This window comes from Anoplopoma fimbria, chromosome 5 (genome assembly GCF_027596085.1).
Source record: "Anoplopoma fimbria isolate UVic2021 breed Golden Eagle Sablefish chromosome 5, Afim_UVic_2022, whole genome shotgun sequence".
Lineage (NCBI taxonomy): Eukaryota > Metazoa > Chordata > Actinopteri > Perciformes > Anoplopomatidae > Anoplopoma > Anoplopoma fimbria.
The window spans coordinates 18,367,570-18,385,524 of NC_072453.1; the positions used below are offsets into that span (position 1 = coordinate 18,367,570).

Sequence of the window (17,955 nt, forward strand, 5' to 3'; positions counted from 1 at the left end):
TCTGTGTTCAGTGTTTGACCCCAGCCATGTTGTGTTTGGCATAGCTTAAAAGCACTCACACACACACACACACACACACACACACACACACACACACACACACACACACACACACACACACACACACACACACACACTCACACATATACAACACAACACATACATCTACACAGATTGCTTTGCACTTCAACTTCTCCTTCATCTCAAACACTATCCAGTTGGCCCTGGTTTAGTACATCCATCCATCCGTCCATCCACTCCCCATAACCACTCATCATATTCAGGGTCACTGGATCCGCTGCAGGTCTTTGGACTGTGGGAGGAAACCAGAAAACCAGGAGACAGAAATGTACACAGATCAAACCCGGGCCAAAAAACATATTTTTTAAGAATATTAATTAGTGAAAATTTTGAGATGCAGATTATTTTAACCTCTGACAAAGCCAATTTAGCTATTTCCACCTGATTCCAGTCTTTATGCTAAACTAAGCTAACGGTCTGCTTTCTGGCTACAACTTCATATTTAACGGACAACCACAAGGGTGGCATCAATCTTTTAATCTACTGTCTGTAAGCCTCGGTAACAAAGCAAATATGTGTAAGTATATGATTTCTTAACAACAGAAAACTTAATTTAATGGGGTAGATTTGTGGTAAACATGTCCAACATGAGATGTCCAACTGACTGTCAATATGGACCCGTAGTAGGTTTTGATAGAAGCTGTATTGAGTGATAGATGGATGATTACTGGCTCATGTTCACTTAGAATCAGATCAGTGCAAAACTCAATTTCAAGGTCTGACTGTTTGTCAGGAAATGATCAAAAAGAAAAGTCACCACCTACTGAATGTCAGACTGTGCTTGTGTTCACGCAGACCTCTACAGCTGTGGTTGGCCGCTAATTGAATTGCTCCATATCTCACACACACAAACAGAGGAGTTTAATCCACTTGATGGACGTGTTTCTAGAGAAACACTGCTGGGGGAAGTTTGTCCTTTCCTTTTGTCGCGAGCAGAATGGGTGAATGCGAAACAGAAAATCAAAAGGCATCAGTGCACAGAGACTGATTAGGGATAATAGGGTGCTAGCAGCAGGAAGCGATAGCACTAAGAGAGGGAGAAGGAGAGAGAGAGAGAATGTGTTGCAGTAAGAGGGGTCTATATTGGCGATGTGAATCGGCAGTGAAGCATTCTGGGGCTTCGTGTTACAGGCCTTATAAGGGCCAGGGCTCCTGTGTCTAGGCTCACCTCGGCTATTCTTAGGCTGTCTGTCCCTCACCCTCAGCAACTCTGCAGGCAAGAAACGCTTCTCTCTTAATAAGTTTAAACTTTACTTGTTAGAGCTTGCACATTCTTATATTTGAGGTTTGTTTGGGGAGTTCTTAGTTTACAGGGTAAGAGATTGAGGAGTCAGAAATAGTTTAGTGTTGTTCTGCAGTGGCCCAGCTTGGCCCTGCACTCTTTCTGTGCGTGTCTATATACACATACGTGTATCTGTGTGCATGAATGCATGCCTGTGTGTGTGTGTCACAGAGGTTCCACAGCACCTGACCCACCCAGCAGCACCAGCACCACCCAAGGGTGTTTGTCCTGAGAGCCGGGAGCAGACAGGGAGACACGGTAGTGAAGCGAGGGCTGACCGAGGAGAAGCAACCGCCGAGGCCGACCGGGACAAAAGGATAGCAGAGGAGGACAGAGAGCAGAGAGCAGGAGGAAGAAGCCACACAGCAGAGCAGGAGTTGTTAGCAGGAGGAGTGTAGACGTTGAACCGAAGATGACTGCGTACACAGTGACTCTGAACGGCCCCGCTCCATGGGGCTTCAGACTACAGGGAGGAAAGGACTTCAACATGCCCCTCACCATCTCCAGGGTAAGGACACAAACCACATACATAGAAAGAATAAGTAAATAAGGTGTCTCACAAACACCAGCAAACTGATCAAAACTTCACTCAGACATAATACAAACCAACACACACAAATATGTAAACACAGAAACCTTAACCTTCAAAAAGCTTCACTTTTATCACATTTTCCTGCTTGATTATCTGCACAAGTATCATTTTGGTGATTTGAAGGTGAAAACGTGTGTAGGTGTCTGTAAAAAACAAATAAGTCCAACAGAACATTTTTAGGTGTAGGTTACGTCTAACCTGTTGAAGCAGGTTTATTATAGGTCCCCCTTCACTGTAATGAAATGTAACCTGGATGTTGATGAAAACATTCATTTAATGAATTTTCATCCTTTTCCCCTGGTTTGACAATAATGTGTTGCATGTTCAAAGGTGTGATCTGTGTGTGAGCAGCGTTATGTAATGTTGCTGTACGTGATGATGACAGGGAGGCTCAGATGTAATGTCCAGAGAGATTTTAAGAATAGAGCAGCAGTGGAAGGACTGAAATAGTTTAACTTGAGTAGAGGTGCTGCGGCATTAGCTAACGTTTAGTTTTCCTGAACATTTAGGTTTTGATTAGAAAAGTCCAACCTCAAAATTCAGCTTATGATCAGTTTGATTAATCGTGACTTAAGTGTAACTACGTTTTAGATCAGAACAGTCAAATCATCAGATGAGAATATGTGTTTTTATAACAAGGCAGAGTAAAGACTTTGTTCTACTGTCGCAAATGACAGAAGACAAACACGATGATTTATTTAAGAAACAACAAGAAGATAAATACTCTCTTTTCTCATATGTACATACAACTTTCTCAACCATCTTTATAGATAATGATTATCAGCCTATAACAATAACAATTTGAAGAGAAAATGGGGGAAATTAAGTGTTACTCTACAAATGAAATAGTTTTTAACCTCCGCAGACAGCAAGCCTCTCTGTCTGGCAGACTGCTGGTGTATTTACAGCGTTTCCTTTAAATAGCACTGGAGGAGAGGTGGATGGATGGAGAGGGCTGGGAATGGGACAGGACAGAAGGCAGCTTGTGTTTCCTTTAGTAAGCTTTATTCCTCGCTTATAGTTCAGTTTTACCTTTTGGGACAAGGTGACAGAATGGATGGATGGAGGAAGGTGGAGGAGGTGACTCTTAGCCGAGTACAGTTTGGACTTAAACTCTCCTTTTTCTTTCATGATTGATGCTCAGCTGGTGATCAGCCTGAGTTTTATTGATTCACAGCTCCAGACATCTTCTGATCCTTTAGTCTTAGACAACAAGGGGGGGATTTAATGCATCTGGCATGACATTGTTTCATTGGATTTGAGTTCATCCTGTGGTCGTGTTGGGCTCTGACAGGTTAACATAAAACACCGCAGCTTGACATGAGTTGGGGGTGACATTACAGTTTGACGCAATACTGCCGCGGGTGGATTTCAGCATCATTTTCCCAAGAACTAAGAAGAGGAAGAGGAATGTGGACAGTGGATTCCTGACGTCTTGTTAGCCAAGCTGAATCCCTCCAATTATTTTATATGACTTTTAGTCGGGCTAATGAAGAAAGAAAATGTCATCCATGACTTTACCCTTTAGTTTATTTATATGCTGCATTTGGAATGGAATCAGCTCTCTGATGGAAGAAGCTTGTATGATATGTTTTTTTATAGAGCGAATGACACATCTTTTGATATAAAACAGTCCAGGTGTGAAAATCCAGGACAGCGGCACTCAGTAATCACAATCCAATTTTCAGGAAATCTGTCCTAAAATCCATTTCCTGTTGTTCTCTGTTGTATTTGAAGTCTCTGACGCACGTGAAAACATGCATGACGGAGTGGTCAGCAGCATTATGTGTCTACACAGCCAGGCAGAGATCACTTTTCACCTTCCTTTACACACACACACACACACACACACACACACACACACACACACACACACACACACACTTTTCTACACACACAGGCATAATGACTGTTATTCAAAGGAGTAAAAAGATGTTTAAAAAGCAGATAAAAAAAGATAGAAAGGCTGACAGGAGGAACAAGGACGAGTGGTGAAATAATGTTGATTAAATGTGGATTATAGAGAGGAGGACTTAGTGTAAATAGAAAAAAAGATGGATTCAAGGAAGTCTTGCATGAATGTCAGTAGCAGGTGTGTGTGTGTGTGTGTGTGTGTGTGTGTGTGTGTGTGTGTGTGTGTGTGTGTGTGTGTGTGTGTGTGTGTGTGTGTGTGTGTGTGTGTGTGTGTGTGTGTGTGTGTGTGTGGCTCAGCCGGGTCAATCACAGTAAAGCCGGAGGCATCAACAGCATTGCTTATTTTTAACTCTTTAACGAGTTGACTGTAAGCCTAGACCCAACACCGTATGCCCCGGGCCTCCTGCTCACTTAAACCTCCTCTCTGTGTAGGTTTAGCCTAAAGTCAGGCTTTGTAGCAGAGCCAGGAGCATGAACATTCAGCTGACGGTCAATTGAAACAACAAGGGTTTGTTGGATCTGTCCCCTCAGCCACAATACTCAGACTGTATGAATAGCTCCTTTACATTATATCCCTGTACTGCACACTTCATGGCTTTGTAACGGGAAAACTTGCTTTTTATATTTTTGATTTATTTAAGTGATTTAAAAAACGTTGGTTCCACTCTGTTGATAAACCTGATGCAGAATTTCTTACTCGCCCTTTTTTTTGCAGAGCTGATGGATTCGTTAAATTTGCTTCCTCAGCTCTTCTCCTCTCAACCTTAGTTTTATTGATTGAGCTGCTACACCACATAGGAAAAATGAACAAATTATTTCATTTACATTTTAAGTTTCTTATTTTATATTCAACCAACAAATGAATCCAACATTCATACATTTCCCTCCAGTCTGTCATGTGTGCATGTATTTATGTAACTGCATACCTTTTCCAGTTGCTTGTTTGTTTCCTGAGGAATCTGTGTCAGCGTTCTGAGTGTGACCTGCTCTGTTGGCCCCTCCATAGATAACCCCCGGGAGCAAGGCGGTGGGCTGCAGCCTGGCCCAGGGCGACATCATCTCAGCCATCGATGGGGTCAGCACTGAGGGGATGACCCACATGGATGCCCAGAACAAGATCAAGTCTGCCTCCACCAAGCTGGCACTCACCATGCAAAAGTAAAAAAACAGCACACTTATACCAAAAAAAGCATCTCTTTAAAACTTAAGTAGATGATGAAGAAGCAAATGATAAGGTAGTGGATATGACCTGGCAGAAAGAACAGAAAAAAGACAAATGAGTGTGTGGAAGAATGTTATAAATGTCTTAAAACAATGAGTGTACCAACCAAGGTATTCCCCTCTTGGTTCTCATGATTTGTTAATGGCTCTTCTGTCAGATATCTTTAAATTGTCAAAAACAAAGTGGTAAAATTTGATGTAACGGCATAATTTAAAGGGACACTTTGTAATTTAATCTTTAGATCAAGACGTGCTGCAGCATTTTCCACAGGAATTCCAAGAATGGAGTCACCCATGCCAGTCATCGCCCACCAGAAGGTACAAACACACCCACAACAATAATGAACAAATAGACTACAAAAATACCAGCTGTATATCTGCATACTTGTTTATGTTTGTTTGTATGTCTGTCATACGTGCTTTGCATTCTTGTCCTGTTTGTGAGAATATCATCTCCACTTTTCTTCAATGTTGCCGCGAGACAACTCCCTGCTGCCCTCTAGAGTCAAATATTCACAGTGCAGCTGCAGGGAGGTCAGCAAACCAAAAAGAGAGCAACCAACGGAAAGGAAAATGAAGACAGAACAAGCTTATACTTTTACTCTCTAGTTTCACTTTAAGGCCGTCTTTTCTCCATCTAACTATCTTGACCTCTTCTCATCTTTTTAAGGAGTTAGAAAAAGCGAAAGAGGAGGTTGGGCCTAAACATTTTGGAGAGGAAGTTCAAATGGTGCAGACAGTGTCCTATGACATTTTCCAGGGAAAAAAGCCTTCTGAAAGGAATCTCTTCCAAGTTCCTAAAAAAGATCCGGAGCTCCTCTCAACCCCGATCAAAGCTCCGGCCTCCTCCACACCATCTGCAGTATCTTCACCAAACCAGTGGATGCAGTACAATTCCCCAAAGGGCCTTTACTCCCCTGAAACTCTCAGAGAAATGATGCTGATGCAGGGCAAGTTAGGACAGGGGTCTGCATCTTCCCAGGGAGTTTCATCACTGTGGTAGGTTACCACGGAGATAAGTAACCCCCAGTTATCTAATACTAAGAGAAGAAGATTTAACTCCTCAGCTGATGTAACAAAACTTAACAAAAGTGCTGCTTTTCACAAATGAACCGAATGCACATCACGTCCCCATTTACCTTCACATTAACCGGACCGTATGGAGAAAATATACTCAGAACTTTCCATCGCTATCCCAGCAGTCATTCCTCTCACACATGGCACTATTTCGGGAGCATACACACAAACATACCTGGCCGGCCTCCAGGTAACAGAGCAGCAGTAGATCAGACTACAGGAATTAAACAGGGGAGATGAGGCTGCAAAAAGTCTTTTTAAAGGAGTCTTTTTGCTGCTTCAGCTCCCTAATTTGCTTTGTATCTTTAAGCCAAAGCCTCTCCGTTTGTAATAACACATTGGGAGACAGTTTAACACATTTTGGGACCGGGGGGAAAAGAGTTATTATGTTTGGGACCGGGGGGGCAAAAAGAGTATTATTATTATTATTATTATTATTATTATTATTATTATTATTATTATTATTATTATTATTATTATTATTATTATTATTATGTAGGATTTTCTATGGATATTACAATACTATCTTTATCTTGATTTTCTTGATATAATAATAATCATTAACGTTTTATTTCTTTTTTGGTCAATTCCATTAAAAATACTAGTGTAGGGAGGTTGAGAGAGAGTTTGTAACCATAACTGAGCAAAAGTGTGATTTAAGAGGCGCTGGATATTTACACAGTATTATCATAAGTGTATTTTGTTACATTATATTAGTATTTCAATATACTGTTATCGTCAATAGCGGTATAGTGCAACATCCCTCATCTTAAAGCATCAAACAGACGTCAATATAAATGTGTGTTGCTCTTTATCGATTTTGTATTTATCGTATTACAAATTTTGAGGGCCACTATACTCAGTTCTGGGGTTTGAAATTTATGAAATAATGTTGACAGTGTTAAATATTTGTTAATCCCATGAAAGGTCCAAAACCCTCATGAGTCAGTCCATTTCAAAGACCTTTCCAACTTCTTTTCCCAGTCTGTGACATTCAGCCCCGAACCCATTTGTTCCAACTTAACACATAAATCTTCCATTTGACAATAATGAATTTCCTAAAAAGAGAATCTGGGCACTTCACTCAAACAGGAGTAAATAGTGTATCAGTCGCTGATTAATTCACATTTGGTGCTCTACTGAGTATTCTAAATAAACACCGTAGTGAAGAACATGTCCGTCAGTGCGACAGTGGAGGAATAAGAGATATCAGGCTAACACTTGTTACTGGTCGGAGTTAGGTTGGTGCCACCGTTGAGGGAACTCTCCTCACAGGGATGGCATGAGTTTGGACGTAGCCTCAGTCATGGACACACAATCTGCCTCTGACATATCACATCCAGATATCAGTCTCCTCTAATGTGTTTGCCCTCTGGAGCCGAGCTGCTTTACAGTAAAAGGCCAACGGTAAGTCAAATGTCAGGCAAGGTGCTCCAGGCTGCAGGGACAGATGACGGCAGCATCATGCCAGCAACCCCACCTCATCCAGCACATAGAGACTCCTGATCCAACACGCACACACACACACACACACACACACACACACACACACACACACACACACACACACACACACACACACACACACACACACACACACACACACACACACACACACACAGGAGAGAGCAGCTGTTGGTAAGGGAATGTTCCGCTCTGGTTACACGCCATCATCCTGAATCTCCTGGATAAACCCCTCGGCCAAACCAGAGATAGCTGCCCTCTCTGTGGGAGATGTGAGAGATGCTGGCGAGCTCTTCCCACTTTACCTACTGTACCCCGAACAAACCCGTGTACTGTACGGACGAATCCAGAGGCTGAATTTGGTGTGAAAACATTTACACTGCCAGTAGGACTAGAGATGTTTGGGGTTAATCCCGGTCGGCCATCGTTTGTGTAAATGGGGAAGATATTTAGTCTCAAAGAAACTAGATATGACACATGTCCTTTGAGAACAAAATAACCACAATGCACAGCTTCTGTCTGACCCTGATGTGGAAGTGCTGTGTGCTCGAGTAGCTAATTAAAACAGGCTAATTAATTGCTAGCATTTAATTCAAACTCCATGGTGGAGTAAAAAGGAATCTCGTTCTTTCACGACCCCTGCTTTGTCTTTTGACGGCTATCGAAACTAGATGTATTTAAGTCCCAGTGAAACGGAGATTAGAGCGTCTTCAGATTCTGTACTGTGATATTTTAACAGTGTACAGTTATCAAATCCTTCGTATTTCATTGGACAGCTAAAAAGTGGGCGGTCTCAACAGCTAACGAACCTCTCTTGTTGTTAAAGTTGTCGATTGATTGATGAATGAATAAATGTTACGATTTTATTTGTTGAAATTAGTTGCTACCAGCTTACGAAGGGACGCGTCGTATTTGGATTTACAGGAAGAAAAGAAGATTGTTTTTTTCATTAAAATACAAATAATACAAATTTGTTTGTACTTTTTTAGCCTATATAACAATATAACATTTTTCATTGCATCTTAACTTTAATAATAGTTGAGATTCATTAAAGTAATATTGATTTCATGGAGCAGAGGATTTCACATTTCATTGATAATATGTCCATGAAATGCTATTAAATAAACTTTTCAACGTTACATAGGTGCTACTGCGGTAATGCTGGTCGTCTATATGTAACGGCTGCAGTCCTGACATATGTAGAGGTGGTATGTGTAGTCTTTGTGTAGTTGTGTATATTTGTGGCTGTGCTGAGCTAAATGTGTCTTAGTGTCGTGTGATCGAGACGCTTCTGCTCTTGTCAGTCACTCCTGATGATGCAGAGGAAGCTGGGAAATATCCCAGTGATAATGAAACGGCTGCACATGGGATTACAGCGCAGTGCTGTGGTTGGATAGTTTCCTACAAACACACGGCGCCATTGTAATCACCAAAATACCCTCCTGGTGATTCATCACGTTCTTTCCTTTTCCCTCTGTCTGTCTGTCTGTCCGTTCCTCTCTGGTGTGTTTCAGGTTATCGCAAACACAGCTGCAAAGTCAGTACCGTCACAGTATTCAATGTGCATGAAGTGTACGTCAGTAGAGAGAGAGTGATGGTCGTGGGTTTGGTGTGGAGTTCTGTCCAACTCGCTTCAGTGTGCGTGAAGTTGAACTAACGCTGTAGACTGTAAGCATTTCATTTATTTAACTGTAAGTCATTTGTGCGGAACATTTGTTTCTTCATGTAACATGTAATTAACAGCATCTAAGTAAATAATTTCATCTAGTCAAGCGTTGTACTTCAGTACAGTTTTAAGGTACTACTACTTGAGTTATTGTGAGACTTGTTACTTTTCTATCTGTCTTCCTTTCTACTGAACCATTCCCTACATTTATTTAACAGATGTAAAACTAGGCAGATCATAGACAAGGAATTATGCAAAAAAAAAAGAACTGAGGAGTTCTTAAAACTATTTTATGGATTTTGACTTGACCAGATATAGAGTTATTTCACGTTAACACAGTTTAAAAATCCAAACAAAATGAGAATTTCTCTTTTTGATACTAGTTTGTTGTAGTTTTCTTTCTTTCTTAATCATTTTAATATTAAACCTACCTTAAACCATCTACTTTGACATCTACATATATTTCCCACCTCTTCTGGTCCTGCAGCGTTTATATTAATTTGCGTACATAAATATATTTGCAGTACATTATTGTGTATAAATGCATGTGCGTTGGCGTTTTGTGTGTCCGTCACACATCCATGTTTGGCTGTAGTGTGTATCGGTAAAGCATCATCCGCTGTGTGTGTTTGTATATTTCGGTGTGTGTCCTTATGAATATGCAGTAATAATCAGTTTGGTTGCGATACATGAGCATGTTTGGTTTTCTTTGGACTGGTGTGTCAGTATTGTTTACTTCTAGTAGTCATTAGTGACACAAAGTAGTTGTTCAGTTTCAAGTCGTGATGGAGGGAGCCTCTGTCCCAATTCCACACTGCATAGTCATTTATGCCATGATGTAGTAATATGTATAGAATACAGTTTTTTGGTCATTTACTATTTTGTTCTAATAATATTAGTCTTGTGCAGCCCTTTCATCTTACAATCCTTCCTTCTGTTAAGGTGTGTAAAAGTCAAAAACAAATTATACACATAGTGGATTGAACAAAGAGAAATCAAACTGTTTTTTAGTATCTCCACAATTTGTTAATCTATTTTCTTTATGCATTGACCTGTGGGACAACAGTGTCATCAACTACTCAAAAATCAAGTTAATGTATCAGTTTTTTGTAATAATAGTTTATTAGGCAAAATTATTGCTGTTGCTTTTAAAAGTATTTTTTAAATGTTGTTCTTTTATTATTATTCTCAATGCTGTCTGGGCAATTAATTGTGCAAAAAAAAGCATTTTTAATCCAATGAAGTTTGACATGTTTCTAATGTGAACACCTTCTAGAAAGGCTAAACATTTCTATGCAGTTTGGAACCTTAACAGTGCTCCAGTGAAGTGAAGTGTAGCTCGGTGTACACATGAGGTCTACAGCATAGACCGTGTGCTCCACAAGATAATATTGTACAACAGCCCCACCTGCCTGTCAGCTGCATTACTACACGTTGACCCAGTTTACCACCTTCACTTTGGTGCTTTCTCTGTCATCTCTTTGCAACTAAAAACCTCCCTGCCTCCTCTTCCCTGATCTCTGACCCCATCTTAAACCCCACCCTGACACCAACAGTGTGGAGTACACTCCCAGCTTCAACCCCACTGCTCTGAAAGACTCGGCCCTGTCCACTCACAAACCCATTGAGGTGAGGGGTCCGGGGGGAAAGGCCACCATTGTTCACGCTCAGTACAACACACCGATCAGCATGTACTCACAGGACGCCATCATGGACGCCATTGCAGGGCAGTCGCAGGCCAAGGGACACGACAGGTGAGGTCACACAACCAAACTAATCCCCTCCCCAGTCTTTTATGAGCTCTCTCCACTCACACACTTCACATCACATCACACGGATCAAACCAGCCCGCAGATCGAGAAATTACAGGATCAGTTCACCCGAATTACAAAACAAACATACTTTCTTACTTATTGCTTGTTGAATCCAGCCATGCAGAAAGTTCTGGGTTGCCTTTGCCACCGTTCTGACGTATCCACATCTAAGTTTTCTGCCTCAACACACAATAAGAAGGAGTTTAGTTTGTACGTCTCACTGAAATTAAATATTACGTTTGTTTTCAAGAAGACGGTGTCCTGGAAGCTCCACAGAAACCGCAAAACAGGAAGTTTTCTTTGAAAACTACCAACGATGTAGTGGAAGTCAAAGTGGATTTCTTTCCAGTTGTTCAAGGTTCAGCAACATTGGTGCTCTATCTTGTTACCAACTGCTAAAATTAAGCATTGTGAATTTGCTAAATTCAGGCCGTCTTTCCAAAAGCAACATATGAGTCTCATGAGTATTTTTGGCCAATAATGGTCCCTAAAAAGGGAATAGAATAGAAACAAAACATAACTTGTTTTGTTCCTGTTCCAAAGAGTTTTGAGGAGATCATAAAAAGGAGGGCTGGATATCTGTAGCTATAATTCATGGCGGTGAACTAAAACTTTTTCTGAAAAAAGCCAAAACCCAGAGCAGCTTTATGATCATATAAGCCGACGTTCAGCCCACGCTGCTACAACTCAGATGTCGACTTTACTGTACGCCCGGGCTTTTCAATGTCGTCTGTGTCCGTGCCACATACTCCTCCGTGCTTTTCACCCACTTTCCTCTGCTCATTCCATCCACACAAAAAAAAAAAAAAACCCCCCCAAAAAAACAACCAACCACACCTGTGCCGTCCTCCACCCATCCCTCCCCATCCTTCCCTCCCGGTCGTGACCTCAGTGAGGAGGTGGGCTCCCCCTTGGCGTAAGTACAGAAGGGCTCCTTTTCTTTCCTGCCTCTCCTCATACGCGTCTCCTTTGTCTCATGATTTCATAACAGCTTGTGCATTGCTCCATGTGTCTCATAAACTAATATCCCTCAACTATTATAATATTAATATGATTAGAATTAATACTATAATAAATAATATTCCTGATAAAATGTACAGCATCTATTTGTCCATCTCGATGTGTTTTTATGTGGTTTTTTTCAATACTGTATAAAGGTCCAACACACTAACCAAGAGGTCATATTTATCTGTACTGTTTGTGAAAGTACTTAGAGGTACTTTGGTCAAAGTGTGAGAGTGTGAACTGTGTTTTCCTCAATAAAAAACATCCGATTTCATCACAGCCTCGAGAACCTGATGAGGTTGGATGGCATGGGAATGTTCTGAGTATCCCATCACACCTTTTTAAACGACTACTGATCCATCACTATTGACTCACTTTTCTAACACTCATTAAAAAATGCTAAAATTAAAAAACAATATCCAGTCATGTTGCTGTGCAAACTCACTCCAGTTTCTACTGTACGCACCTTCAAGGTGGAGCTATAGGACAACACAATACAGAATAGTGATAGTATGTTTATGACGACTAACAAACATACTGTGTGAAAAGCAACAACAATGCAGTTATTGATCTTAATGAAATAAGTGCCCATAATGGGAAACAATTCTGATTCAGTGAAGCTTCGAACATGATAACAAACAAAATAGCATTTTTTCACTTTTAATGCTCTGTAGCTCAGTGTTGTGGGTTGTCATGTGACCTTAACTCTACAACAGTCATGTGACATTACATCCAGGAGAACTTTAACATTTATTTTAATACCAACAAAGGTCACTGTGGTGAACAGCACTGCAGCACGAACCTGACCGAGGACACACAGATGAGACGGCACATTTTTAAGGAATGTCTCATTTTTTACTAAAATAACCTTCAGCCATCAGAAGAACTTGAAAAATGCAACGATCACAATCACAGTCCGTCTTTTCATCCAACATCCATTCCACGCCTTCCAGGCACAATTGGCAATCAAGCAATTTCTATCATTTGTACTGCCATATACAGCACAAACAGGTCAGGGGATAGTTTAGCTTTCACTCTTGGGGTTTACTGTAGTTTTATATATAAATGCACTGGAACGTCTAACTTTATTCATTTTAAATTAGATTGATGAAATTTAGGAACCGGGAAACTCTTTTTGACAGCTAGTATATGTGGACTCTTGAATAAACTCTTTTATAATCAATATAAAAATATGATAATTATAACTCATACGTTTCTTGTAAACTAGTGGGACGTAACTGCCTTTTTATTGATCCCCTCCACATTAGAGGTAGAACAAATTGTAAGTGTCAGGCCTTTTTTTACTACTTCAACATTTATGTAGACATATTTAATAACTGTCTGAAACAGTACAGTTTCTACTGTTACCTGGCTCTAAATGTTGTGAACTATTCAGTTAATTTGAACCATTAAATTGATGCACAACATCAAAAACACACTAATTAATACAGCTCCACAGTTGCAGATGATACTAGATCATGGGCATTTTTTACATTATGATCCTCTATTACATTTTGGGGCTTTGAATACAGTACAATCTACTCAGAGCTCTAACAGTCGGCTTCTCTCTGCCCTGCAGTGGGTCTCTGCCCATCAAGGACCCCGTGGTAGACTGTGCGTCTCCGGTGTACCAGGCGGTGATCAGGCCAGGAGACGCCCAGAGCATGTCTGACTGGGCTCGTCGTGCTGCCACCCTGCAGTCCAAGAGCTTCAGGATGCTGGCCCACATCACCGGCACCGAATACCGTCAGTACACGGACCCGTCCTCTCCTCCTCTTGTTCTTTCACACCTTCTCTCCTGATCGTCTCAATACTCATCTCTGATAATCTCACAGAGATTATCGTCTCAGGTTTTTGTTGTACTTACAGAATTTCTGTTGTTTATTTCCACTCATGCAGTGCAAGACCCAGATGAGGAAGCCCTGCAGAGGTCGAGGTAAGAACAAGACGTTAGGCCGCCTGCAGAAACTCCAGGGAATGACTGGCCAAGAACTAGACATAACCCCACATAAACAACAGTTTATACACTTATTGGTCCAGTGGGTAGAATTTATGGTTGTTATAATATAAATAACTACGTTTTCTTTATTGTTTAATCACCTGAAACTACGAATCGTTGTGTTTTGGTAACCATTTATCTTTACATTCTACAGTAGCCCAGAACGGACAAACAAAACACTGGCTCTAGATAGGGACAGTCACGTTTTCCCGTTTTTGAGTCGGCCACCGTAGTCCTGCTACACGCTTAGCACGTGGGAGAAGTTTCAGATGGTTGACATTGTTGTGGCAGAAAACCAATAGAGAGACGCAGTTCTTGGAGTTTGCAACCAGCGGGGATATTTTATACAGAAGAGCTTACAACAAAATCCAACACGTTAGTCCTTACACAATATCTTTTATACCCTTGTGATCATCACTTTCAGCCAATCACATCTGGCCTTTCACTTGCATCCTGTTTTTCTTCTTGAATGTCAGGTCATGGTAACCTTGGCAGGACAAATGATACTTGTACAAGAAATGTTACCACTGTTTATGGGAACCTGCAACATCTGCGCTAGATGTCGCCAGATCCCACACACCGGCCCTTTAACAGTTGAATTAATTAGCTTTCGGGTGGCTGTTAGGCAGATTGTGTTACCTTTTGGACGGAGCTAGGCCAGATGTTTACCTGTGTTATCAGTCTTTAAGCTAAATGAAGCTCACCAGACGCCGGCAGTGGCTAGCTTTACAAACATAAGAGTGGTGTCAATCTCATCTTACTAAATACTCATTTAAAATGGTTCTTAAAGTGTAAATATCACCTCTCTTCCACACCATCAGAGAGAAGTTTGAGTCCGAGGTGAAAGGGCCCCGCTTTGCCAAGCTGAAGAACTGGCACCAAGGACTGTCTTCACAGATCCTCAACGTCCAGGAATAGAGAGGACAAAGAGAGAGGAGGAGGACATGCAGAGGAAGACATGGACAAACGCCCAGAAGTTAACAAGAGGAGGGGATAAATTATGGAGGGTTAAAAATAAGGAACAGGAGGAGGAGGAAACTCCTCGGGAATGTGAGATAGTGTTGTAGTCTAGATTAGTATGTGAGATACTAACTGTTAGTGTAAGAATGCTATGTGTTCATAAGCTCCATATTACCTGTCAAATGTATCCGTCCGCTGCTAAGACTGCTGATCCCGCATTTGGGTTTTTTCTTTCTTTCTTTGTTTCCTGTTTTTTTGGGTTCTGTCTCTCTTAAATGAAGGGCAAATTGTACAAAAAAATTATCAAATAAAAATGCAGAACTGATGTTTCTTTTAGTACATAAACCACATTCACAGACGTATGAATTTTAACACTAAGCATGCTTGTGAGAAGCACACAAGGACAAATGCACACATAGAGAGTAACGTACATGCACAAATACAGTATGTAAAAAAAATGCACTCAATACTTATATCAATGTGAATAAATGTTTTCTTAAAACCATACGGCTGAGTGAACTGTTGTAAACTCACAAACAAAATGAACGTGTCACAAACTGGAGGCATGACGTGGAGTCATGGTTGATGAGGACATTTCCTGTTGTTTCTAGTGCCGTTGGTTTGGCAGAGGGGTGTTTTCACTTTGCAGAAAGAACATCTTACAGAAAGAGTATCTGATAGCTTTAACAGAATAATATGACATGGACAATGACACAACTAAAGTAGCAGGAATGACAAAGCCTGAGAGCTGAATATTACTGCTACTGCAGGTTGTTCAATAAATATATGACATAAAATATAGACCTTTAGTGATTGAACATTCTCTAAGGGAAATGTGTTGCTATTAATAAATAAAGAATATTCTCAAGGTCTTAAATCAAAATTCAATTTTCATAACAAACATGTTTTTGCAAAAACCAAGCCTGCTAAACTCATATCAACATACAAATGATCTCTTCTCTCCTACTTAACACCTAGATGTAAACTGAGAGAGACCAACATTAGCTAATAATCACACTTATACATTTCTCACCTCATGTGGCCGGCAACTGTTGCTTACAGAGCCGGTCCTGACCCATGAGCCATTTAAACCACACAGTAACACCCGAGGGCTTCAACTACCATCCTCCATCTTTAAGAATCTTCATCTGTCTGTCTAAGAATAGTAAAAAAGATATATATAATATATTTTATACAATATTAAAATAATAATGTCTTATTAACATTAATATTTAATAATTATGTAGAAAATATAAATAAACTAAAACTGTAGAGAGTAATTCAATAAACGTTGATCATGGTCTTTGCTGTCTGGTAGTCCAGTCCTCACTATTACACATTTAGCTATACAATGGGTACATCCCAAGTCTAAGGGGATCTTTTATTTTGAAACTTAAGAACCAGTGAGAAATGTGGGTTTGAACTAAAAAGGTCATGTTGAAAGTCCCACGATGGCGTTGTCGAGGCCTCTTCCGCCCCGGTTGTCTATACATTTTGAAATATAAAATACTATTACTCGGCGGCTGCGTTTTCATTTTTTAGGAGCTTATCCGGGGTGGAGTCGCCCTGACCCTCTCCAGCTCCAGCATGGGGAACCCTGAAGCATCCTCAGGCCTGAAGAGATGTATAGTCCCTCCAGCGGGTTCTGGGTCAACCCTGTTGCCTCTTTCTAGTTGGACATGCCAGGAAAACTTCTACAGAGAGGCGTCCAGGAGGCATCCTGATGAGATCCCTCAGACCACCTCTGCTGGTCCCTTTGTACTACTCTGAGCTCCTCGTCCTGTCTCTAAGGCTGATCCCAGCCCCGTACAGGAGGCTAATTTCTGACTATCAAAATAAATGAATTACGTTACTCGTTGTATTACTATTACTTTTGCTACGCCACTCCTCCAACCCACTTCAGTCAGTCAGTTAATCAGCCTGAATAAGGGTTGATTCTTTATTGTACAAAAGCTTCTCAACACAACAGCTTCTCCTCGGACACGTGTTCAAAAATCTGCAGGCTTTGAGAACGGTCACGTTAGAGTGCCATTACATACATCCTACATGCGTACAGCCGCTCACTGTTGATCTTCATTAAATAGCCTGAAAACAACACCAGGCTGCTACAATATAACCATAGAGACAACTACACACATCAGACTGGTCGGTTACGACTCAATATTACAATATAACCATAGCACAGCACACATGAGCCTGAATGATCACATCATCATAGCATTAGCCTACTCACAGAGACAAAATGGGTAATGCAGCGTTACTTGGATGTGTAACTGTTGTATAATTACTGTTTTGGAAATTGTAATAATATAACAGATATCCGTCAGTCACTAAGAAACGAGATGTGGTTATCGTTCCACTCTGCAGCTTGTAACAACGTTGCCAATTTGCATTTTTCAGATGAAATAAATAATTGTATTTCAAGCTCACTTCCCATAAATGCCTCAATGTGCATGCACAAAAAAAAAAAAACTGATGGCTTGTTGACTACAGGGAAGTGAAGAAGAGTTTGGTTGTAATGTCAGGATATCCAGCAGCAGCTTCCAGCATCTACTTTCATTGAGCTACGGATGACATGCTCAAATCAGTTTGCAGAGCCCTGAAGCTCCGCCCCTGCTGCTGATCTTAGCGCTTTTCGCTTTGGTATTTAAAGTTTATTGATATTAAAAGTGTAACGTGTCCAAATTGCACCAAATTCGACAGTGAACGCCCTTGGAACTCCAGCAATACACCCACCAAGGGTGGAGTAGATTGGATGAATGGTTCTTGAGAAATGCAAAGGACATTCAGACAAGGGCTTTTCATTATGGAACAGGCTACATTTTACCAAAGCACCAATAAATACTGTTTTTAAAGGTAATGGTAAATATTTGTATAATT

The 17,955-nt window shown here is 40.8% G+C and overlaps 1 protein-coding gene across 1 annotated transcript; it reads left to right on the top strand.

Annotated features, from left to right (window-relative positions):
• The first annotated feature begins 1,775 nt into the window (after positions 1-1,775).
• Positions 1,776-15,117, top strand: ldb3b (LIM domain binding 3b). The gene is made up of 8 exons (XM_054598356.1): positions 1,776-1,871; positions 4,876-5,027; positions 5,333-5,408; positions 9,146-9,168; positions 10,854-11,051; positions 13,696-13,862; positions 14,016-14,052; positions 14,937-15,117. The coding sequence occupies exons 1-8, from the start codon at positions 1,776-1,778 to the stop codon at positions 15,031-15,033; spliced, it is 846 nt and encodes a 281-aa protein (XP_054454331.1). The 3' UTR covers positions 15,034-15,117.
• The last annotated feature ends 2,838 nt before the right edge of the window (positions 15,118-17,955 follow it).

Bases quoted from the DNA above. Each gene is read 5' to 3' on its own strand.
- ldb3b (XM_054598356.1), top strand. From the start codon at position 1,776: ATGACTGCGTACACAGTGACTCTGAACGGCCCCGCTCCATGGGGCTTC. The intron at 5,028-5,332 runs GTAAAAAAACAG...TTTAATCTTTAG, and splicing joins CTGGCACTCACCATGCAAAA to ATCAAGACGTGCTGCAGCAT. The intron at 9,169-10,853 runs GTCAGTACCGTC...TGACACCAACAG, and splicing joins ATCGCAAACACAGCTGCAAA to TGTGGAGTACACTCCCAGCT.